The following is a 26,842-nucleotide window of genomic DNA, read 5'->3' on the forward strand; positions in this document are numbered from 1 at the left end:
ATAACGCTGGAGACACACGAAGTCTGCTATCTCTTCATAGTTAATCATTTATTAGAATCAACAGTTGCCAACAGTTTGCAATTGGATAATCACATTTTCTGGAATTTCGAGCTTATTTTTAATTTTAGGTGAAAATGTTACTGAACATTAATTGTAGAGATTCTCATGCCCAATCTATTCCACTCGAAATTTTCTGTTCAAATTGTATCTGAAGCCTGATAATTGATAATCTAAAATCAAACTTTGCATAGATGGGGCGGAGCTCCTGAGATTTTTACAGATATGGGACTTGTGGCAGTTGATAGAGCTTATCGATGACTATTTCAGGTATAACTTAATCAAAATAGTTGGAGCCGTTTTCGAGAAAATCGCGAAAACCCCTGTTTTTGACAACATTTTCGCCATTTTAGCCGCCATCTTGAATCGCATTTGATCGAAATTGTTCGTGTCGGATCCTTATATTGTAAGGACCCTACGTTCCAAATTTCAAGTCATTCTGTTAATTGGGAGATGAGATATCTTGTACACAGACGCACATACACTCATACACACACACACTCATACACACACACACATATAGACGAATAGCCCAAAATTAGCTAGAACTATCACATAATATGAGTGAGAAGAGTATGCTCGGCGGACTCCCTATACATGTTATAAACTTGAAAGAATTCTCAATTCATTCATTACCGGTACGTCACTGCTTTTGCACATGATGTAAAAGAATCTGAAAACAATAAAAATTAGCAATTTTTTGTGATATGTGATACGATAAGATACGAGGATACGGCTACGATAACACACATTCAATATAGTGAAGGGAATTGACAAATTGACATAACAAAAGTCCGGCGGTGAATGTATCACCAGCGTGGTGTGAGTGTGTGAGTGAGTCAGTGAACTCTCACGCTATTCATCCTTGTCTGTTGAGTTCTCGGTGTTGATTGTGTGGAGGGGGGCACTCTCAAGTCACGTGGTCTTTATCAACACAAAAGCTTTGAAAGGGAAACGCTTTTCGCTCAGTCTACTGTCTCTGTCTGTCTTGGAACTGTGCAACATCAACACCACGCCATTCCATCCATAGCTCTTCAGGAATAACCACGTGATGATCGTCTTCAGCTGTTCACCATTCAATTTATTTGTTCGTTACTTCTTCAGCTCAGCTGTTTAGTAGTTTTAGTTGAGTTTTAGTTTGGTACTTTGGTAGACTCTCAGTCAGTTTGAGTGTGTAGTGTTTGAAAGCGTGTCCATGAAGTAAACTGCGGTATTGTAACCGCTCACAATAACTGCGAAGATTCCTACAGTGTACAGTGTGCTACAGTAACTTTGTTGTTTTAGAATGCCAGAAACCGTTTCTTTGTTGAGAACTTGCGTTCATTCCTAGTTTATTTCGTTTTTCATAAATAAAATGCTATGGCGTTTGGCTTAGTTGTGCAAACAAAACTGTGCTGTTGATTACTTTATCAGCTCATAGAATAATTGCCAGAATTGCAGAGCAATTAGTATTCAACATCGTCTGATCAGTTTTTATTGGCATTCAAAATGAAGTTCGCCGAACATTTATCTGCTCACATAACTCCGGAATGGCGCAAGCAATACATAAATTACGAGGTAAATACTTTTTTATTCATGAATAAGAATTTATATGTTAATATAATTAATGATTACCGTATTATACCTGTTAGCTAGCTGTATGCCCACTGGACCGTAAAATCTACTAATACGGTATTTCAAAAGAACGACAAAATACGGTAAGTTTTTTTGCTTAATTATTGCCGATCTTTACGGTATTAAAAAATAATAATCTTTAAAATTTTAAGGTAAATTAATGGCTTACATTACGAAAATTTAATTGCAGATTTTCAACAGCAATTTTAAAGAAAATACTGGAAGCAACAAAATAGAGAAAGAGTTATAGCAGGGGTGACCAGATGCACCCTGACATTGGGAAAATTTAGCTGCCACCCCCCCCCCCCATTCGAACCAGAAACTCCCAAAACAGAAAAATGACAATTCAGTTTTTACGACAGTATTGGCAAATATCGACAAAATTGCCGGTGTTTACGAATCTGAGCTATATATTAAATAAAAAATCGGTCAATTCACGGCTTAAATTATGTTATATTGCAGGTGGAACCTTCCCGCAAGAGACCCCCTCCATAAAAAAAACCAATAACTTATTTTAAAAAACAATTATTATTCATAGTCATTAATATTTTCATCTGAGCGAGGCGGATTCGGGGTGGAGGAATACTAAGGAAGGCTATAGCTCCGCCTTGGATGCTTGGACGTCCAAACTATCTTAGATAAATAATACCAATGAATACTGCTATTTATTTATTAAAGCATTTAATAATTAAATATAGCCTATAATTTGAAGAATTGAAAAATATTTTTTATAGCCGGTGAACCTGCGACCCTATCAGCCCCCTTGACACAATTCTGGATTGGCCACTAATTGTTAACTGATGCTTAGATCCATGTTACAATAATGGGACACCAGATTGGGTCACAAAGTGTCCGAGTAAGTCGCGAGGCATTAGTTCTTATTATGCTCCTTAAACTAGGGACACCAGCTCAGACACCGTTTGGACACTTCTGGTGTCTGACTGGAGTTCTGATTTAATAGGATCCTTAGATGACACCTTCAAGGCGAACGCACACATCAAGACAGCAACAGACATACTGACGTGTGTGCGTTTCGAACATCTGAGGAGGGATTTTTCCTCCGTCTGTCTGCATACGTCCTTCTGCTGTTGTGTGCGTTTCCCTCTCATGATCGTGAAATTTTGATAATACTCATGACGGAAATGTTGAAAAATGTACTTCTTTGCACATAATAATCTCTCAAAATTACCACATTTTACGTGAATTACATTTATGTTATAGTAGCTGAAATTTATTGTATTTGTTCCCAAAATCCTCTTATAGCTAGCCTAAGTCCAACGCTTATAAGTGGGAAATGGGAAATATGAGGAAGAAAGTTGGACATCATACGTCTAATCTCAGTTATAGATACCAGCTTTACTACAGAGCCAATATAAATTATTGAATTTTTCCATTTTTTCATTTATATTTTGACACTTGAAAATGGCTTAATAAGCGGAAAAAAGGGAAGTCCTATAATACTAGTTGATTAAATACATATGGAATTGAATAGAAGTTTCCAACGAATACAGGAAACAGAGAAATACAATAAAAAACGTTTGAATTTCACTGTAATTACACGCCTAGAAGATAAAACATATATCTGATTGAAAGGACTTGTTTGAAACTAGATAGAATTACCATAAAGCTAAGAAAAACCAACAAAAATAATAATAAGATATTAATATATTATTTAGTTTTACGTAATTAAATATATTATTTTTTGCCATTCAATTCCTTGAACGGGATTTCGCTGTATTGAAGAGAAGACGTTTCTAAGTCGAAATTTAGAGGAAGGAAGAAAATACAAATGATGAAATGCTTACATTGTCTGGATTGATTGCAAAGTTTTATCAATAAAGCTGAGCAGTCAAGGCAACAGGAAACTATTCAAAGCTCAGCCAATACCCGTACCGATTGCTCACTGTGATATTCCAAACCAAATGCTATGAATTTATTTCAATTGCAGTTTAGGATCTTCTCAGTCATAACTTTTAGTATCGCTTCGTTTTCCTCCATAATGATAGGCCTACTGCCGAAAATAAACAGAAAATATTATTTTTTTCATGAAAAGTTTACAGTATCTTTTTCTACGAAACTGAAAATATGGCATTATCTGATAATACTGTCGAAAATAAACAGAGAAAATATTCTTTTTATTTTCTATGGACGGTTTTTAGTAAGGTATCCATTTCTACGAAACTATGTTTGGCAGAAAAGTATTTATGTCAACCTTGAAAACAAGACACTTGAATATAATGTTATACATATATGATTTATATACTAGAAGGAAACATTTTTATGTTAATGATGGTACCTACTTTATTGGAATATGAATAAATAACTAGTACCTTAATTATTACACTAGTACCGTACTCTCTTTATACAGTACTTTATACTTTTTATATTAACACAACTAGTTTCAGCACTCATGCTATTTTCAAGTGTCAAAATATTATCTTGTTAAGATTCCAGAAATTATAGAATAGTATCTAGCTAGTTATCTTAACATTTTCACTTACACTGGAAAATAAATTTTTATGTACGGTAAGTTACTAGTAGATGTCTGTCTTTCAAAAATGAACATTAAGATTTAGTAGAACATGTCTCCTAATCACGACGGATATCATTGAAGACATAAAAATAGTATCAGCTCTTCTCATTTAAAAGAAGAAAGAAAATGATTAGTTGGCAGAGAAGAAATGAGAGTGATAGACGATTTGTGGGAGAGTTCTGATAACGACAGATATGAGAAAGTAGTAAAAACGGTTGGAATCTGTGTCTGTTCATATCTTTTCAGATATAAGAATTTAGAAGCACAATGTTAAAATGCTAAATTCGAGATGATAGCTGTAACAGCCACTATAAAATCTTGAATGTTATGTCATTTCTTTATTTTATTTTAGGAGCCTTCTCAAAATAACACTTGAGTGTTATTCTGAGAAGGTATAAGTAAAGAAAGTAAGTATTCACTATCATTGTTGTTTGAAGAACCATATCACTATAGAGTTTAATTCAATGACTGTGATCGAATTCTTACTCTCTGAAATCTCTTTATAACTCTATATCCAAATATCAATGAATTGAAAGTAAAAATCCTCTTGAATGATATTAAATTATTGTTTCATCAAACTTTCTTTAAATCAATAATAAAGTTGAACAACCTTGCCTATAATCTGTCCAATAATCTGTGAAACTATATCCAATAATATTATAGTCAATGAGTTGAATGTACACTCTGAGATAAATTTAAAGATTATTGACTATTAGTCCTTGTTATTGACTAGTTGTAGGCGCAGAAATCTCTAACAGAGATATTAAATTTTGGGATAAATGACTGGAATTACAGTAACAATGATTTTTCACAGTTTCAATAATAATATTGGTACCGGTAGTCCATGGTGTTTGCATGTTCTTATGGCATATGTTTGCCTTGTTTGCTAATATATTTGATATGGGTGTTCACAATATAGGCTACCCCCTGATTATTTATTGATACAATCATAAATCATATTATAGTTATGACTGAGAGAGAGAAAATCTCTTATGTCTCCTCACCACCCCCCCAATTATTATCGATGTAAGTGAAGCGCTGCTTCCTTGTGGCAGTTCCATATGATGAATAAGGAAAGTAAAGAAAGTAAGTATTCACTATCATTGTTGTCTGAAGAACTATATCACTATAGAGTTTCATTCAATGACTATGGTCGAATTCTAAATTTCGGTAAATCAAATACTTGTTGATGGATAATGTCTTATTACACAGTTCTTGATATGCCACCCTTACGTTACTGTTACCTTTTTGATACGTCACCTCTCTGTTGTTGAATCACAGTATACATACAGTATAGAAACTTGGCTAGTACCATGTCGCAAAAATCCGCCATCTTGTCAGGAAGCGCCGCATTGTAATAGTATTGATGGTAAGTTCGGATCACTTTAATGATCAAATCAAATAAAATTTATTTATCCTTAATGATGGATACAAAGTTAGAAACTTAAGGTATAAAATACATAACATAATAGTTAGATATACAGTAGGTAGTATAAGTAAGATATATATTATATAAGGAAGGTCCCTGCAAGGTTAAGAAAACCTGAGCGCAGAGGCCGAGTGCTGAATTTTTTTATAAATTGATATGAAATATCAATATAAATATTGATCCGGATCAATTGATCTCGTTCACTGCTACGAGCCAATCAGAAGACCAGGATTGGAACTTCCCAAGGTCACGTGACGTGTCTAGTATTTGCGCCATGTAAAAAGCATTGGTTAGATAGGCGTTTTATTGACAGTTTCCATTCCGTACCTATTCTATGGTTGAATTTTTTACAACAGAATTTTGGGAATTTAGTAACTAAATGCGTCAGAATAGCGGTTTCTACACCTGCGTGAACTTTTCTCTAAATGATTTAGTTTTATTATCACCAATAAACTGAGAGGACTACGGAGAGTGCCTGCGTCACTGTTGAGACTCATCCACTTTCAAATAGGTAATACAAAACAGGTAGACTTTGCTGGTAGCTAGCTCTTGTACGTCACAAGCTGACTTTCAGTTACCCAATTACTGACGCAATTATTATAATATTCCAGTGGCCCTAAAGGCTCCTATATAGGAGCGTCAAACTATAGCTTTCCTTATCCAAATTACCGTAAATTATTTATTTTTGTTTGAGCTGCTTATAGTTTATAATGAAACTGTAAATTCTGATGTATCAGATCACTGAGGTGTGAAATGAGTTGGCGAACGCATTGATGCAGAGTGTTTAGAGCCTCAGGCGATGCATTACTAATTGTGTGCGTTAAGCCAATTTCTATGAGCTCAGGCTGGCTCATGTTATCTGTTCTCTATTTACACAGCCGCTTGCTATCATAATTTTCCATATACACTGAACTATGCAAGGTTGACCTTGAATTTGGAATTTTAAATGAACTGTAGCAATAATCGAGGCTGTTAAATTTCCATCTCCTTTGCTATTCTGGTACCAGAGAAAATTCTGTACGGTTAAAAGATAGAACTAAAACTTTTTCAACTAAAACTATTTTTCCAATATTGTTTTATTCTATGCTAGTAGCTATGCCATTTAGAACTGTGTGGATATGGGTTTAGAACACTGTATAGAGGTGGCTTACATGTGAAATTGAATATTTCAGCATAGGGGTGTAGGAACGTTATTTCATTGAGAATTAAGAAAGAATAGGGATTTTAATATTTGAGAATAGCAGACCTGCTGACCCCATTCAAAATAAGGTTCAACCAACTTTAAAATCTCAAACCATATTAGTCTCTTGCTCTGAAGGCATGATATAAATTAATTATTTCGAATTTCAATTACATAACCTTAGGTATTCAATACAATTAAATTTATTCACAACACACAAAAAACAATGAGGAAAGGCAATATACAACAAAAATATAACATTAACAATGATATTAACATATTAAAAGACAATATTGCTAAAATGATGTGTGCTGGAAGAAAGAGGGGGAAAATACATTGCCAACTATGGTTTCCATTGTATTAGTAAACATTCGAAGTAAGAGCTAATTTTGAAATGCATTACCAATTACTTATTAGGGTAAAATTGAAAATAAATAAACCCGATGTGGTAAAATTCTGTTCAGGAATTCTCGAATAGATTATTTTTATCATTAAAAACGAGAATAATTATTTCTCCAGCTTGATGTACAAAGTGCAGCATTTGTATTGGGAAATTTCGATTATTTAGATAGATATGGCATTATTTTCTGGAGATGGGCATTATATTTAGAAAATTTTGCTATCTTCTTTAAAAAATATTCTATGTTTGATTCAAGTTAGTTCGTTGATCACGATACTTCCAAATAATTTTGCCAAAAATAATAAAGATGAAGATGCAAAAACAGGACGCGAAAATGTCTTCTTAATAAAATGGTGTGACCTGATATTTGAGAAAATATGTAGGCTACCCTAATGAAAGTGATCATTATATAGGCTAATTCTTCATTATATAAATGAAAATATAAATCTCAGTACCCACTTTAAATTAAGATTTATATTTTTATTTATATTAAAAAGTAGTCCTTCATATATTTTATTTGATTTGCATTACAAAATATTTCAAAACTTTCTCCTCTCAGTGTTGCAGACCTTATACAGCACCAGTAATTTACTGTACCGTAAAACTGGCGCTTTAGTGAATTGCTCTAAATTGTAAAGCAGGCAACTCAATTATTGTAACCTACTGTGCGGAAGAACAGGCTCAGCAATTACGCTGGGCACTGAAGAGTTACCACATTGTAGAAATCCTGCTTTTTCATAGATGCTCATTGTATAACCAAAATAAGTGTTATTGGTAATTTTATTTGTCTAAAATTGCCTCATAGTACAGTAGTGTATAAAATCGAATGTTGGATACAATTATTATTCAAATTTGACGATATATTTTAAAATGATAAATATTTTGTCCTATTTCGAAAATGTCCTCACATGTTGGTCTCTCTTGTCACAACCTTGACACACCTTTCATTGTTTTGTGTCATGCAGTGTTGAAAAATCACTCTTTTTTACTGTTCCATACAATATACAGTGTATAATAAATGATCATCAAATGAAGTTCTACATCCCACTCTTGTGTACACTAGTCATAACTTACTATAATGTCAAGGAAGACAATTTCAACGTTTCAGCTGTCACTATTTTAAACAGAAATTAAAGTAGAAATTCTGTGTTCCATTCTTGTCCACACTAGACCTATCACACTGTATAATGTTGACACTGTATAATGTTGAAAGACAGAGTCAACTTTTTACTTGTCACAATAACAAATTGCAATTATTCACAGAGCATTTGCCAATGTCCATCCAGTTGACAAAACGAGCAAGGAGTATTCAGCTAAAAAAACACTGAGAGAATAGAATTGAGAGTTTCTCAATAGCAACAAATAATGTGTCCGGTATTTATGAATCGAGAATCAACAAGATTCGCTTGACCTTTGAACTTCGTCTTTACAGTGTTGATTACAACGAAACCGTCGACCGTCGTGTTACCATGGCATGTTTTATACCACGTTGTCCGTTTAGTGAAATTGATGATATATGCTATCTGCCACACACTCGTATCGTACTATACTATTGTGTTCAAGGATATAAAGCCTAACATTGATTCAACTATTAACTTGCTGGATTTTTTTCATTTGGTAGATCATAACGAAATGAATGTACATTTGATGTCCCGTGAAATATGAGATAATAATAATAATAATAATAATAATAATAATAATGATAATGATAATAATAATAATAATAATATAATAATAATAATAATAATAATAATAATAATAATAATAATAATGATTACTAGCCCACTAATGTAGAGATCACTTTCTAGGCTTTACAGACAACTAATATTATCGTTGTCAAGTAATAGGCCATGTTTGTCGAACACTAGATGATTATTCAATGTAAACATAGACTTATCATGTTATGATGCTCTGGTATTGAATGAAGATACATGTTTCTTATGACAAAAGTTACAATTTGTCAACTTATCATTTTTTAAATATTGAAATGCTTTGTGCAATTGTACAAGACATGCTTTATGTATTTGTACACAATGTGATAGATAAATAGAAAGTGGAAAATATTTTCTCTAGATGTGATGATACTTGAAAAACATATATATTTTGGGGTAGGTGAACGGTGAACCTTCGACCTCCTTAACCATCTCTTAACTCAATCCTTGGATCCACTACCTACTAATTTCGAATACCTGAGATTTCTAAAATATGGAATATGTTGATAATTGAATAACACAAAACAGAATGATGATTTACTCGAATACTCATATGGAATTGAATTGAACTAGTTGTCTCTATTTCGTTGATTTCTCTAAACGTTATTGATATGATTGTTGTTTTGCAGGAGATGAAAGCAATGATCTACATTGCTGTGGAGGAATCTCCATCAGCTGAATCAGCTGAACCAGAGGAGGTCAGACGACATTTTGCAAACTTCGATGAAATATTCTTTCACTATTGTGAGGATGAACTCAAAAAAATCAACACATTTTTCTCAGGTACTGTAAGGTCTATGATATTGGTGAAGAAATTAACAGTAGAATTGAACAGTAGATTCTAGATCGATGCTTTGTAGAATTATATTTTTTATAATGCATCATGCAAGGCTCTTAACTGATAAGACAAATGATTAACAGTTTCAGAGTCAGTGAAGATATTATTTTTTCCATGAGTTTTAATGAGACTACCCATTCTCGCTCGGCCGGGCTGAGTGGGAATGGTCCCATTAGAACTAATGGTAATTATATTTTCACTATTCCGGTCACTGACTCCGATACTAATGTGTGGGTATCCGTCTTTAGTGAATCTTACTTTATTGGTGCACATTTCATAGGAGGTCCTGGACAAAAAACATTTGTTACTGTGTGAGATGATTCTCATGACACGTAGAATATTGCTCGAACACATTGTTTTTATCATGTATTGGCTTGAAATTAAAGCTCGACATATAAGTAAAAATAAGGCATATATGACAAAAAAGATTGATTTGGCTTGACGCAAGAAATAGAGAAAAGTCTCTCAACTTCTAGTATATGAAATAATTATTGGATTTGATAATAATGAATGATGTAGTCTTGAAATCGATGCATGTTTTGATCAAATTTAGAAAGTAACAATTCAAATAGCTGACACTTCTTGTAATTAGATGTTGCGATTGATTAGAATGTTTATCATGGGGATTAATTTATAAATACTCTAATGTAGTTTGCTCCATAACATCATTAGAAGGCCTTGAACTTGGCGCTTTAGAATTTTTGTGGAGAATAACTTTTCATGGTTTTCAAGAGAGACTAAAGTATTACTGTGTATTGAGTCTATTGATGTCTACATTATTCTTACAGCATTCAGCTTCAAGGCAGGTAATAATGTAATAAAAATAACTTGTCTCGGATATAGAAGCTATATGGTAGCTTTTATCATAGAGAAAAGATCTCTTTTTAGAGGAATAGAAACGGTATGCAGAGAAATAGAGAAAACTTATCTCTTATTATTCTCTACTTCTGTGGTATCTATTCAAATATGATAAGATTGAATTATCATACAGTTGGCCAGCATTTGATATGTGGTCAAATGAACATTATTGAACATTGATATCCATTTCCCTATGTATTACGAATATCATGAATGACTTTGGCCTTTAAGTATTAAACTTATTATTGAACATTAATATACATTACCCCATGGATTATGAATGGTTTTTCCCAGTAAGTATTTAGCATAATATGACTGAAGCTATTTCTCATGAATGTCTTCAGTTAAGTAAACGGAACACGTGACGACATGCTTTTCAAAAAACTTTATTCAAGAAACAAACCGGCATAGAGACTGCCCAAAATACAGAAATGAGACGAAGAATCTTATTTACTAGGCCTATTATTCTAAGTGCTGTATCAGCTACTACACAATAACAATGGATATAACTTTTGACCAGTAAGTATTCAACATATTATCATTAAATATTGATGTAATAATCATTCCGTCATTGATAAAAACAATATAAAAGCATGTAGTACCGTTTTAATTAAAAAAAGTGAAATAAAGCTATTTTAACTTGAAAATGGCCAAGGTAGGCCGAAACTAGTCGTTGAAATGTTTTAAAGTTTTAAAATGTTTCAAATAAAAAGGGTACTAGGTGTTTTTATATTGTTTCTATTAATTTTACAAGTTAAGTGATTTCATTCCATCATGTACTTATCAAGAAAATAATACTCGGACATAATGTAATTCAAGTTTTTTTATTTTGTGTTAGAAAAGCTCGCGGAAGCTACTCGAAAGTTCGCCACCCTTCGAATGGAATTGTCCAACTCGTTGGAAGCAGGTCGCAAGGGCAAGACGAGCATCCTGTCCAGAAGCCGAGGCGATGTTCCGACCAGGAAGCTCCAGGAGCTCAAATTGGCCTTCAGCGAGTTCTATCTGAGTTTAATTCTACTCCAGAACTACCAGAATCTCAACTTCACTGGCTTTAGGAAAATTTTGAAAAAACATGATAAGGTATGATTTATTGTTTTGAACGAAACTTGGTTTATCAATACGCTTATTAAAAATAAAAATGACACACTGATAAGAAGGATGATTGATGGTTTTTGAGGTGGGGGAGTCGGTGATTGAATAAATTGATTTTAAGAATCGAAATCGAAAAACTGACTTGGTGATAAGTTGAACATGATTTAATAAATTGATTTTAAGAATCAAAATCGAAAAAGACTGACTTGTGGATAAGACTCGTCAATGTGATGAACATGTTAATGAATAATAATAGGCTATATTTTTTCATTGATATAACTAGTAATATCTGTAATATTGATAACAACATAGTAGAGTATGTCAAAGTAGGAAATTCGAAATTTTGAAGTGGCACTTGAGATTCCCGTCTTTATCTAGCAAACAATTCTTGTTAACTTTGTATACATTCTATTCTATTAGAAAATATTTGTAATTTCATTGTTAATGTAAAATATGCACAGCCCCGACTATTCTAGAAAAATCGTCTACTTCAATTATATTTTAAGTGAAAGAAAAAAATTATGTCGAATGATCTCATATCCTCCGAACTCGAAGGGCCGGGATAAACTAGAATCAACTCACCAGTTTAAAATGGTCGAAAAATTTAATTATCGATAATAAATGCTGGCCCAAGCAATTCATCCATCAATTCCATTAATTTATCACTTCATTCAAATTGTGCGACCTTTATTCAAAACCATGTTTAGGGATATGGCTGAACGTATCGTATCTCCTAATATAGATAAGATTGATTATTTGATTGATTATTTATTTCGTTTGCAAGGTCTGAAGAGACCCATTGTACAATAGAACAAAGAAAATACAAAGCATGTTATATAATTAATGAAACAAGAACAAAATACAAAGCAAGATAAATATAAGTATTACATTAGATATAGTTCGACACCTGAATTAATTGAACGTTCTTACAACTTTCACTAAGATTAACAATAAGATAATAAACGAGCAATTCATACTAGTATTCCAAGAGTCTTTTAAATTCGAAAAATCAACAATACGTAGTTTCCTTGATAATCCAGCTTCATTTGAAAATGGTTAATTAATTTTAGACAAGGGTGCTGAAAATAACCAATGATTCAAAATGATAATAGCGAAACTGCAAAAAAGATTGAAGAGAAGAAAAAATATAGAAGAATATAAACAAAAAATATTAGAAGAGAAGTTGATAGAATACATTGATGTAAATGAATTCATCACTGTTTTCAGAGATGTAGAATTGTTCCATAATGAAATAAGGACACAATATTTTGTCTCTTGAACAGATTGTTTTGTCTTATTGATTTTTCTATCAAACTTACGGTTTAATGCTGTAGCCTACATTCATACAATTAAACGACTCCCGATGATCCAATAAGCATGAACATTTGAGTATTGAATCGTAGCCAAGTACTGTAGGCTGAGGATCGTAACTTCAGTCCTATATCACTGCACCTGGTCGTGGGTTCGAGTCCCGCCCGGGGCATGGTTAATTATCTCATCACCCATGCTCAAACACGAATCTCTGGTGTTCATCATCCAGCAAAGAAAATAAATAGAAGCATCCTAGTAAATTGAGACAAAATACTGTGTCTCTTTTGCATGATGTCAGTAGAATATGCAATCCATTGATCAATATTTATATCGATAACTTATCAATAAAGGCCGCTATAACATGACACTTCAACATCCACAAACCGAATTCGGTTTAGTGTCATGTTATATCTCGCGGCATCTACAATTCAACTAATGTCTAAAATCCAACTGCTGCTCTTACTGTACAATAATTTTATTTATCTATTTGTACAAAATCAATTATCATAGACTGTGTGTATTGGATAGACCATATTTTTGTATTCACATTTTACATTTTGCAAAGTGTTGTACATTAGATAATAAGGGATGAAATAGATTAATAAATGAGTTAATTATTATTCCATATTTAACGTTATAATGAGATAATCATGATTAAGTAATAATACGTTCATGCATTTATTTATACTTCACTGCATTTTGTCTACTAGATTGTAATTTTATGGCGAATAAATTGAATTTGAGTCTAATAATGTTCGACTGCCACAGCTATTATCGGTGGACCTGGGAGCCAAGTTCAGAGCCGAACATGTGGAGCTGGCTCACTTCCACACGAACAAGGACATCGAACAGCTAATCAGCGAGACAGAGAACACGGTGACGCAGGACCTGGAGAGTGGCGACCGCCAGAAGGCCATGAAGCGACTGCGGGTTCCCCCCCTCGGCGAGCAGCAGAGCCCGTGGACCACGTTCAAAGTCGGCCTCTTCTCCGGGTCCTTCATTGTACTCTTCATAGCTGTCATACTGTCTGGTAAACATCACTCATTTAAGTCTTATGCCATTTTATTAGTTCAAAACAAAATTATAAAAAAATCCTATAAAATTTTTTTATTACAGTAGAACCTCTATAATTAGTAGTTGACGGGACCTAGTGCTTGCTACGAATTATAGAGTGTACGAATTAACGAGGCTTTGATGGAGGAGGAAGAAGAAGAGGATGAGGAGGGAGAGTCTGAAGGAGGTGGCGGAGGAGCCTAATAATTATAGATTGTGATGGAGAAATCATTCGAATTATAGACTGCAAAATATCATTATATCACTACGAATTATCGTAGTAAATCTTCATTTCTGATAGGTTTTCCTATATGATTTATCTAGTGGAATTTGAAATATTGTTTCCAATTGTATTAATAAATTAAGTTTAAAATTATCTTTTATTATATGTAATTGTATTTTGATTAAGAGTTTTATTTACTTATATTAATCTTATGTAATCTTATTACATAATATGTAATCTATTTTTTCTGTTTTATTATGTGAATTTTTCTTCTATTGTAAAGGGTTGTGTGGTAGAGAGGACCAGGAGTCCTAACTCCGCCCTAATAAAGGCATATAATCAATCAATAAATTATGGAGGATTACAAATGATATAGGTCTGAATTATCAAAGTTCTACTACATTTTTTTTTATTGAGTACGATGCCCACATCATGAGCTTTATGCTTGTACGTGGGTAACGGAAAGTGCGTTGGTGAATTGATGAGATGATCAAACGTCCATGCCATCGAATCCACAAACCAGGCGGTGATAGCAGATTGACGTTTCTAAGGCTCCTTACCACTAAACCAAGTATTTGGAATTATTTCTTATTCAATAATAATTATTGTACGAAAATCTAAATTAGCCTAAATGCTGTAATCATCACTTGTGCTTCTGGAAAAGTTGCGAAACAATATACACCGAACACTTTATATAGTAGAGGAGTAAAGAGTAAAGGGAGTTCGACTATACAACACACATTACCTGCCACTTTGCGAGCAATCATAGGTTGGGAATTCAGAACCTTCATAGAGAATATATTGTTAAATATTTGTGCATACTCCAGTGATGAATTTCAATAGATATAATTTAATTTTAGTTTACTTCAGTTCTATGTCTTTGTATAATAACTATTGGCTCATTTATTGACAAATCCAAATACCTCTTTTCCAGGTGGTCTTTCGATGAAATGACAATAATAGCAAACATAAACATGTATATTTGTTTCTAAATTTCTTTCATGGTTTTCATCCTAACTTGAACTATTGGTAAATAGTTAAAATTTATGGTTCACTTCTTCCATTTTCTATTGTGAAACATTTCATAAGTGAAAGTAGTAAACCATAAAATTAATCTATTATACAATAAAAGTTATAGTGTTAAATCGAAAGAAGTGGACCATAACGTGTATTCTACAATAAAAGTTCTATTATAAAAGTGAAAGAAGTGACCATAAAGTTGATTAATTTGGTCCAGTGTAAAAATGTTTTCGCCACACTTGGATGTAATGAGCTGGTTTACGTTCGTCATATGGAGGCCGAAAGTGATTGTTTTCCGACCAGGCCGGTAAAACTTTACGGCCCTAGGGCTGTAAAATGACCTTGAATAACAGCTGATCGTGTCCGATCTCACAAAAATCATAGAGAGATAATCTCATAACGACTGTAATAATCTATATAATTATGTATCGTGAATCGCGGCATTATGTCTATAATATATTTTATAAATTACTGTTTCATAATTAATATTTATTATTGTGTTTTTGATATCAAACAATGAATACAATGGCTGGATTGTCCATTGTCAGAAAGGTACGTATCGCAAGTATTTAAAAGTGAAGAATCGAATTTGAAATCAAAGTACAATAATTGTATCAATATTTAAAAGTGAGATAGAGTAATAATTGTTTCTTTTTTATTATCGAATTCCACTTCTTAATGCAATACAATCAACTATAATAACAAGAAAATACAGCAGAGATCTGAAGTTCAAGGTAAGCCTACTGGTGAAACTCAGCCTTGACTAAAAAATTCCTAGTAATTTTTCCGTAATTCATTATTAAAACTTTTAGATAATTTTTCTTTAATATTAACCATATAGGGAAAACATTAGGCCCACTCAAGATTGAATCTTCGAATGTTTTCTCTATGATTTCAGAGCAATATTTTGTTGTGAAAATGCCGGCAAACCGGCTTCAATTAATATGCCGCTATACACTATATTATAGTAGCCTACATACGTTACCTGACTTAATTCAGAGTGAAAATTTTATTGTGAAACAGATAATAATATTAATTTTAATAATACAGTATAAGTCATGAGCCAAAGTCTGTTGTACCTTTGACTATAAGAGAACCTTCTTCTATAGAAATAGAAAGAACAACCTTCTTTCTATAGTCAAAGGTTGTACGCTTTTTAGGAGTGAAGTAAACTTTTTTAGAAGTCTAGTTTACAGTATTACGTGTATGCTAAGTGTTATCAGTCAGGCCTTTACTTTCAACAATACTCTATGGCCGAGAGCGTAAAGGCGTTAGAACTCAAAGCTCAGTGAATAACAAACATGATGTAGGTTCGAATCTCGGTCAATGACATTTTTTTTTGTCGATGAATTTCGACTTTTATTAGCTATTTTTTATATTAGTTACCATAATTTAAATTTCAATCAATTTTTTAGATATATTTTGAGACAAAACTGTGAAATATGCAATTATATTAATTTTTTCATCACATTATTTCAAAATAGTAATGGAAATTCTATCCATCCATCTATCCATGAGATATTGCACCGGGCGCAAAGCGCGAGCTATAAAAATTCAAACAATTATTCGAAATATTAATAGTATAAAAATATGGTCACTATTGTAATTATTAATTAGTAATATTGAAATTAATTGACAGTAAAAGTTGTCATAACCAAGATTCAAACTATCAAAATAGGCTGTTTGAATTTTATTAATTTTTCAATTTCTTATAAATATTGGGAAGTTTTTTTTTTGGTGTGGCGAAAAATAGCGTTCGCAACACGGGCAAAAATGTTTTTTCCGGCTCTCGAACGCTTCAAGTTCTCGACTTCGTCTCGAACTTGAAAACCGCGATCTCGAGCCGGAAAACGTACATTTTCGACCCTAGGTGCGAAATATACTATTACATACAGTGGCCGTCATTACTACTACTACTTCTTGGCGCTACAGCTCATTCAGAGCCTTCACCTCCTCCAAAAAGCCTCTCCACTCGCCTCCTTCAGCAGCCTCAGATTTCCATCCCCTGACACCCACCTTCCTGATATCGTCCTCCACATCCTCCAGCCAACGCTTTCTCGGACGTCCTCTCAGCCTCCTCCCTCCTGGGTTGTTTCTGCAGACCTTCTTCACAATTCTTGAGTCACTCATCCTCTCAACAATTGTCCCAACCAACTCAAACGCCTCACTTCTATCTTGTAGTGACCGTTATTTTTTGCAAATCACATTAGTATTTGTGAGGATGGTTACAAGCTGTGTTACTTCATTGTGGTGCATGGGCTCGATTCTTATCACTGATGATGGCAATTTTTGTTAGCAGCAATCTTCCACGAGAGCACGTCGGACAACTTCATGACAGTGGCGCGGCTCTACCGCGGCCCTCTGCTGATCGTGCAGTTCCTCTTCCTGATCGGCATCAACGTCTACGGCTGGCGGTCGTCGGGAGTCAACCACGTCCTCATCTTCGAGCTAGATCCCCGCAACCATCTCTCCGAACAGCACCTCATGGAGTTGGCCGCCATTTTGGGTGTGGTGTGGACGCTCAGCCTGCTCAGTTTCCTGTACAGTCCTTCGCTGAGCATTCCGCCCTTCGTCAATCCGCTGTCACTCGTCTTCATCATGATTGTCTTCACCATGAATCCCATGCGAACGTTCCGACACGAGGCGCGATTCTGGCTGCTCAAGATATGCGTGAGTACTTTTTCAGTTCAGTCTCTTGGTTCATTAAAATTTAGAGGTCCTGTAATACAGGAAAGAGGCTACCACAACCTGAACTTAATTCAGTCAGTTAATAAACCTCGTCGTACTATCCATGTCTACAGTAGAGTCGCTCAAAGAAGTAACACGCCTCTAAGGAGTTCTCACTTACTGTATATAGATAGAAGTATAGGATCGTATTTACTGTCTTATATTATTGAGTGAAGTAACTGATTATAATTCAAGGTAGCCTTGTTCCTTTATCACAGGAATTGATAAACCTGTAAGCTGTAAACCTAATTGATAAGTCCTGTAAGCTGTAATACAGGAGAAATGTTACTTATAAGTCCTATAATACAGGAGAAACAGTATCACATACTCCCCCGTACTATTAAGGTCAAGCCACATGAGGCGTTGTTTCAGGCGCTTTCAGACGAGTCGGCAGACGTCCTTGTAATACAAGGGAAACAGGACGTCTTTAGAAGTTCTGCAAAACAAAGGAAATGTTACAATACGAAACATGGAAATGTTAAAATGTAGGCATGAAGTTATCACCTACTTTCCCGTACTATTAGTGTGTCAAGCCACACGAAGCGTTTTCAAACGAGTCGGCAGGACAGAAAGCTCTCCGATTGGATAGCTTTCTTTCCCGAACGCCAACTCAATCTGCCAATCTGATAGCTTCCTACCCTGTCGATTCATCTGAAAACGCCTGAAAAACGCTTTGTTTGGCTTGGTTCTAAATGTTTCTGAATAAATTTTTTCTAGTCCATCCATGCCTTTCTAAGCCTCAGGTTAGCCACTATCTTGACGTTTGACGATTCATGACTTGACGTCCATTTTTGACTGTATAACAATATTTTCTTTGTGTTGTATTCCTTGGACAAAAGTAGGCACTACTCTTCTTGGATGCGTGTCACTTCTTACAGCGGGCCGATTCTATAGTAAGGTCCACGTTATAATGACAATGGAGAAAGATAAGAGAACAGCGTTGCCGATTCTTTGCCTTGCCATTGCATTCTATAGAGGATGGCTGATAACGGTATATCTGATGTAATATTAAATATTGATGCTTGGATCATAGACAAGGATAGGAACACCAATGTTAATCACATACTACCATTATAACGTGGACTTCACTGTAGTGAAAGGTAGACTTATCCTAGTGTTTCGAGACTTCCACATATTTATGAGAGAAGCTTCAGTGTACTGACATGGGTATGTCAATGTCAAGAGTATTAGACACAATCAATCGAAATCTAATGGATGTAAAATAGCGTTTTCCTTCTGCATTACGACTACTATTACGTAAATCTGTATAAAACTTGTCCCAGATTACTAAAATAATCACAATCGGTTCATCGCAAATGTTGAATATTCAACTCTTTTGAAATTCCAAATGTTGAATATTGATCTCTTTTACAATAATTACAAATAAATTTTCCTACAATTGCAGGGTTTATTGGCTAGGTACAACAAATATATTTGATAATAATAATACTATATGAATAATTATTCTGTTTGTGTAGTATAAAAAATGTGAATATTTTCATATTATCCTTCTCCTGTACTTTTTGTATAGTAGTTCTATCTCTAGTATTGAATCTTAGGGCTGTGTGTTTGGTCAGACCTAATATCTCCAATTTTTGTTTTAAAAGGTCTCCTCTCACTTAGCTCCAATATTCGCTGAAATAAGTTCTATCTCCCAATGTTTAATTCAAGCTACGAATGTGAACAGGGCAGATTCGTTGCTTGGATTCAACATTGAGTTGGGAAGTATTTCAGCGTAGCGTAGCTGAGTGCGAAGAGAACCTTAATCTTGAATATTACAGGATCACTAACATACAATATCTTATCAAAAATAAAGGATAAAATTTTGTAACGAATTTTCATACTTCTTGCTTGTATATTATAGTTCATAGTAGAAGTTTTATATTGAGAGAAGATCTACTTGAAAATATATTTTTTCAAGCCACATTATTTCCAACGTAACTAGATTAATATTGTAATGATTTATTTCTCTAAAACTCAGAGATTATTATTCTTTTAATTGAGTGGTCTGACATATCAGTCGCGACGCCCCCTCATTTCTGACCGAAGACTCTGGTTGTATTTTTTGCAGAAATCGGAGAGAGCACTGTCATGCAATGAATTCTATATTTACAGGGAAGAATGATAGGAGCTCCTTTTTTCAGAGTTGAGTTCGCTGATTTCTGGCTGGCCGACCAACTCAACAGTCTGGCCACCGTATTTCTCGACCTCCACTTCCTAGTCTGCTTCTACTACACAAACAGTGACGTGCTCGAGTCTTCTGAAGGTAAATGACAATGCATGATTACAGTTTGTAGATACAATCAACAGAGTTTTCAGATATCTTAATAACATTTGGGTAAAATATGGATTTTTACTGACTATCAAACGAAACTTAAGATGCGATAAACACTTGCAGTACCTACAGTGACTAAAATAACTAGATTAATACTTTTATTTCAAGTCTTGATCGTTTTTGTTTCAAGTGTATTGCTGGGAGATCCAACAACTCTAGTCATTTAGGATTCAGACATGATCTACCCAAATCACCAATTGGGGACTGTTAGATAGAAATCGGAAAACTTCATTTTAATTTGTAAAACTTACACTGATTTAAAAACTAGTTGCAAAAAGGGTAAAGAAAATCCATCAATGATGATGGTTAGACAACGTGTAACAACATATCACTTACAGTTACTTAGCCTATAAAAACATCTCATTAAGAGAGAGAGAGAGAGAGAGAGAGAGAGGAGAGAGAGAGAGAGAGAGAGAGAGAGAGAGAAAGAAAGAAAGATCAACAAATACTCATAGAAACTTATTATTGAGAAAACTAGATTTAAACTAGATCTACCAATGACAGCTATGTCATTCCTGATATTATCGTGCTTGGTTAAGTGGTAGAGTGGACAGTACTGTCCAAACTTCACCACGTCAACAAATAAAAACGTCAGAAGTCTATCTATTATAGCTCCTCACTATGCTATGAAATAATCAAATAATCTCCTGTCCATTTAAAACGATATGTCCTGTGTAGAAGTTTTTTTTATTTTTTCTTCTTGACTCAGTTCCCATTTTGGCACTTTTTAGTTTGTGAAATACTTGTACCATATCTGATGAAGTTTCTTCAGAACGTGGAACAAGGTCCGTGAACAAATTAAAATTTAGGAGAAAACATTCCACATTCAACGTACAAATTAATGAATAATTAGTGATTGATGATTGATTTTGTCCAGTGCAAATGGTGGACTACTCGAGTGACTTCACGTACTTGTGGACCCGCAGCGTGGTGGGTTGCATTCCGGCGTGGATTCGCTTCGCACAGTGTCTGCGGCGTTACCGTGACTCCAAGGAGGCCTTCCCTCATCTTGTCAACGCCGGCAAATATTCCGTCACCTTCTTTGTCGTCGGATTCAACTTTATGATCCGCCTATCAGCAGGTAAAGCCAACCCTGCTTTCCTAAACATTTCTTATTTATGCTGGACAAGAATAGAATACTGTTGGTTCTTATGAAAGTGTTATAATACATCTTCATTCTGCCGATGAATGAACTCTGAATAGTATTAATAAGATAAGATAGTATTAATAAGTATTAATAGTATCTAATAGAACCAATATAGAGTATTATAATAATACCATATTCTATTCCAATATATAATGTATCCTCTAATAGTACAGTATTATATTTCTACAATTCAGAGCAGAAATTCATGGAAAGAAGGGCATTATAGTTGTAATTATTATCAGGAAGCAGTAATACGACAATATAACAATTTTTGCGTTTCATGTAGGACTACAACGTTCAATGATCTTCAAGATATTAAACTACCTGAATGAAAAGATTTTTCGCTTTTAAGGTTAATAATTTTATTGAGAGTATTTAAATAGTATTGCATTTTTCTCTGTCACAGGATACTGATAAAAGATTGTGTATCTTTGCCTCATTAATCTCTATTATTGTTTAGATAAGAAGTATTTATTTATACTATCAATATTTGTCATTGGAATTCATACTTGAGGCTTGAATTAATCCTCTGTCTGGTTTTTATCCTCTATTTCGAAAGTTGAAACAATTGTTTTCTAATAAAATTTGTTTGTATGACTTCATCACCCGTGTCAAGATATGAATACATTTTTGAAGTGCGTGTCTATTCGTTATCTATAATAGTCTCAAATTCGCAAATCGCCCATTCCATTTTCCAGTAGTTTACAGTGTTTAAAAGGGTCACAGTTGAATACTTGAAGAATACTTGAGAAGGAGATTAGATTCTTGTAATAGGAATATCCAAGTTTATGAATCTACCAATTTTCCGTACTCATTCTCTTACTTTTCCTTATTTACTCACTCATCTCCACTTATTTCTCATTTTGTGTAATATTTTACAAAATATCATCATCCAAGTGTATTAAACGCCTTTATATTAATTTAATGTTACTGACTTTTTTATTAATTTTCAGCTCAATACAAGGACAAATGGGAAAACCCTTACATGTACCTTTGGTTAGCAGCCTGCCTCATAAATTCCTTGTACACATATACGTGGGATATTCGCATGGATTGGGGTCTGTTCGACAGACATGCTGGAGAAAACAAATTTCTTAGAGAGGAAATCGTCTATTCAAGTACTGTAAGTTTGTGAATTATTTCTCAGAAATATTTTGTTGGGTTATTTTCTCATGAATGTTGCTCAGAAACTACGGTGACTCTCTGATTCAATTCAGAGGATGCATGCAATCTCATTTATTTCATATATTTTTGAAAGTAGTAGAAAATGATCACAATGTGCTCAATTTCTGAAATTACTCTCGTCCTTTTGTTTGTAATTATTTAGACTATATTACATGTATATTGTGTTGACATTTGTAATGTATTTATGATGTATATTGTTTGATGTTTATGACTTGTGCTAACTTAATATTGTATTATATACTATGCATAACATGATAAATAAAATTGAATTGAATTGATACTTCTTCTTGAGATAATATAAAATGATTGGATTTTTGCACCTCTACTCATACAATAACATGCATTATTAATAATATGTACTTTTGAAGATTTAATTATAAAACGAAGTTTTAGTTATAAAACGGTACACTTTTGTTTTTCAGGGGTTTTACTACTTTGCTATAATAGAAGACCTTGTTCTGAGATTTGCGTGGGCTTACTCGTTTATTCTGACTGAAATGGGACTCATCAACCCAGAAGTGATGCTTTCGCTAACCGCTCCTCTTGAGGTTTTCAGGTGAGAAAATTCGATTTTCCGTTTTCTTACTTTTAGTATTGACTCTGTGAATGGTAAAAATCAGTCTGATTCCAAGAGCACTACAATGATTGCATGTTATTGTGCGAAATATAGTTTTAAATTTTGGTTTAAAAAGGATATATATGATTTAAAACATTAAACGTATATGATGACTAATTAATTTCACTTTTACAGTATGGTACAGTAGGCCTACTCACATGTTAAGCTCGTTGAAGCACTGCGTACCAGCTTCAGAGTACAGGGTGGGAAGTTGGCCTCCCTTTATTCTTGAGAATCAAGCGCCCAGCTCGCTGAAGATGGGGCCCAGTGCCAGTGCCTTGAAACGCGTGTAAACTTAGCTCTCTATGTAAGATGTGTACTGTTTTAAAAAGGAAATTAGTCATTCATCAGATTATTGACTGATAATTTAAAATGGGATGAGCATTACGGAAGAAATTGGAAGAACTTATCTCTTAGAATGTTAGAATGAAAACTTTGGAAAAAATTGAAAGACTTCAAATCTTTGAATGGTCATGTTATTCGCTTTTTGTAAGTTTCTCTCAATTATTTCTCATTCCTCATTCCTCAAAACTCCGCAGTTTCCCCCATGATGTGGATCACTTAACACCCTTGTAACATTATAAGGGGATAATTTAAGTGATTTCATTCCATCTTTGTAACAAATTTAATTTGATAATATTGTTGTGTAGAGGTGACGAGTTGTAACATGAACCTTCGACTCCCACCACTTGTGACCCAACGGTGACTTTTTAAGGTGGTGGTAAGAGTGTAGTTAGTTTGTTATCGGCAGCCTGTACCCTCACTTCCAACATTCTCTCTACACTGGCCTTATGAATGCAGAGTGAGAGGGGAAGATGTGTGAGAGAGACATTCCCACCCCTACATCCCCACCAAGCCATCCACTCCTCCACTGTTTGAGGGGTTGAGGCTCATCTCGTGGCCTATAACAGGAGATAATTCATATAATTTCATCATTGTCACAAAGTTCATATGATAACATTGTTGTGTAGATCATTGTAGCAGGGGATAATTCATAAAATTTCATTATTATAGGAAGGTCTATTTGATAACACTGTTCTGTACTTCATTGTAACAGGCGATAATTCATATTAAAATTGAAATTATCTTTTCCTCCACCTACTGTCTAAAGTACTAACTTTACTCCCTGAAACATAATACTAAAGTGTCACTTTTTCGCTCTCGGGAGGAAAAAACAGGAAAACTCCCTAGGGAGTAAAAGTGACTCCATTTAAATAACATGGGAAGCATCTCTATTTTAAAACTTACATTGTAATAGGTTAGAAGGTCTAAGCTCAGATGAGAAAGCATAATAGAGGTGTCTGTCATTAAGTCAACTGAATTCAATACCACAACCAGAAATTTGATCAACTCATGAAATATATGAGTTTGTCTGATATTATATTCTTAATATTAGTAGACGATAAAAATTTATACAATTTTTTAAATATTTGATTCTATTCAAAATACCAGCCAACAAATATTTTGATCTGCAATTCAAATCTGAACCGCGTGATCTGGAGTCAGCCATTTTTGGTAGATGCCCAGCTGATATAATTGTTACAACTTTTGCCGATAGTTAGCGCAATCGGCAGTGCCAATCAGACGACCGGTTTTTAGGTTTCAGATTTTAGGTTATGTTGTTAGGAAACATTGTCACCAATACGTAAGTTATTAAAATGATATTATTTGCAGTTTCTATAAAAAAATGTAGATGGAGGAAAAATGTTGTGTACATCACGAGCGAAAAATACGTTTTCTCCCTCAGGAAAATTGTTGCCCTCGGCTTCGCCTCGGGCTTCGCCTCGGGCTTCAAACTTTTCCCTCAGGGAGAAAAAGTTGTACTTTTCACTCTAGATATACAAATAACTATTATTCTTCTTCTTAGAAAGTACAAACAATATACAATATGCATATACAAAACTTGAAGAAGGTTCCTCACATGGGCAAAGCTGTGTGCGAGGAACGAGTTCTCTACAATTCCATATACTTAAATATACAATGATAGATATGACCATGATACAACTCAATTGAAAACAAACAATTTCAACCACTAATAAGCACTAAACCATAACATATTACCAAAACAGAGCAATAATAATTATTAATTACAAGATATAGCCTATGACTTACAGACGCAAAATAATAATTAATGGTATTAGGATACTACAAGTAATTAAACCTAAAAGAGACATCCCAAACACACTCAAAATCCCTCAACACCGTACACATTAAATTTCTTATAAATTCATTTAAACTTCCCTATTTATATGTTTTATTTTCATTTTTTTTAAATATTCTCCATTAGTTTTTTATATTATTGTATACTTGCGATCTTATCACACTACTCGATCACTATCGATCAGAATAAATTGATACTGTATAATTCTCTATTTCCTCACGATTCACACTAATTATCCATTTGTTGACTATTTGCTTGAGGTGGCTTATTTTATTATTTTCGAGATTTTTTATAAATTATGGTAGCTTAGGCAAAAGCATATTGATTTTATATCATTTCATTATTTTAAGACGTTTTGTTTGTTGTTGGATAACACAGATTGTGTACATAGTTGTAACAGGGGATAGTTCATATCATTCTGTTATTGCAACGAAATTCAATTTATAAAACCTTTGTTCTAGGCGATTTATGTGGAATTTCTTCCGTCTTGAGAACGAGCATCTCAATAATTGCGGTAAGTTCCGTGCAGTGCGCGACATCTCAATCGCGCCGATCGACTCTAGTGATCACACGCAGATCATCCGCATGATGGACGACGAGAACGGAGTCATTAACCGCAAGCCACGCAAAAAGTCGCCAAAAAAGTCAACCAAAGAAGAAAAGCGAGCTCTGATCTCAAAAGATCCCGAAAACACCAGTCCTGACATCAGTTTCAGAATGTGAGCAGTGATATCTTTATGTTAATTAGTTTTAAGAAAGCTATGATAAAATAAGTTCCTCATAGGTGGGTTTTCAAAAGCAACCTGCCCTTATTAATGTTGTTAATAATGGTGCATACTGAAGCCAAATAATTGTTTACTTATTCCTTAATGTTTCGTAATACTGTATGGTGATGATTTTAACACTAAGTTGGAATTCTTACACATAATTAAGAGCAACGACAATCAATATTTATTTTTATGTAATTGTCACAGAAAATTACTAGTACCCTTTTTATATTTTTTCATATAAACACAACTAGTTTCGAGAACTTATGCCATTTTCAAGTGTCAAAATTGACACTTGAAAATGGCACAATTGCTCAAAACTAGTTGTGTTTACAAAAATATAAAAAGTTTACTAGTAATTTTCTATAATAATTAAACATTCAAGTAGCCCTATTTAAATTCTCTATAATTTTTATATATCAATTTGTATAATTCAAGTGGGGGTTCTAATGCGTAACTTACCATTTCTAAAAGGTACATATTATTTATTATTTATGCAGATAATATAATAAATAATTAATATATAATTATCTAATTTATTATATTCTATTATAATTATCTATATTATATTCTATTATATAATT

General features: G+C 33.8%; 1 protein-coding gene across 2 annotated transcripts; it reads left to right on the forward strand.

The window, feature by feature from the left end:
* Window positions 1–1,035: 1,035 nt before the first annotated feature.
* LOC111053123 (xenotropic and polytropic retrovirus receptor 1 homolog) lies at window positions 1,036–26,295 on the forward strand. 2 transcript variants are annotated; one of them, XM_039431242.1, is made up of 10 exons: window positions 1,036–1,614; window positions 9,555–9,708; window positions 11,460–11,701; window positions 13,793–14,054; window positions 17,617–17,990; window positions 20,163–20,313; window positions 21,260–21,463; window positions 22,483–22,652; window positions 23,137–23,270; window positions 25,953–26,295. In XM_039431242.1, the coding sequence occupies exons 1-10, from the start codon at window positions 1,546–1,548 to the stop codon at window positions 26,212–26,214; spliced, it is 2,022 nt and encodes a 673-aa protein (XP_039287176.1). In that variant the 5' UTR covers window positions 1,036–1,545; the 3' UTR covers window positions 26,215–26,295. The 2 variants fall into 2 exon arrangements, with proteins under 2 accessions (XP_039287176.1, XP_039287177.1); XM_039431243.1 differs by having other exon boundaries at window positions 17,620–17,990.
* Window positions 26,296–26,842: the final 547 nt, after the last annotated feature.

Source organism: Nilaparvata lugens, chromosome 6, assembly GCF_014356525.2.
Source record: "Nilaparvata lugens isolate BPH chromosome 6, ASM1435652v1, whole genome shotgun sequence".
NCBI lineage: Eukaryota > Metazoa > Arthropoda > Insecta > Hemiptera > Delphacidae > Nilaparvata > Nilaparvata lugens.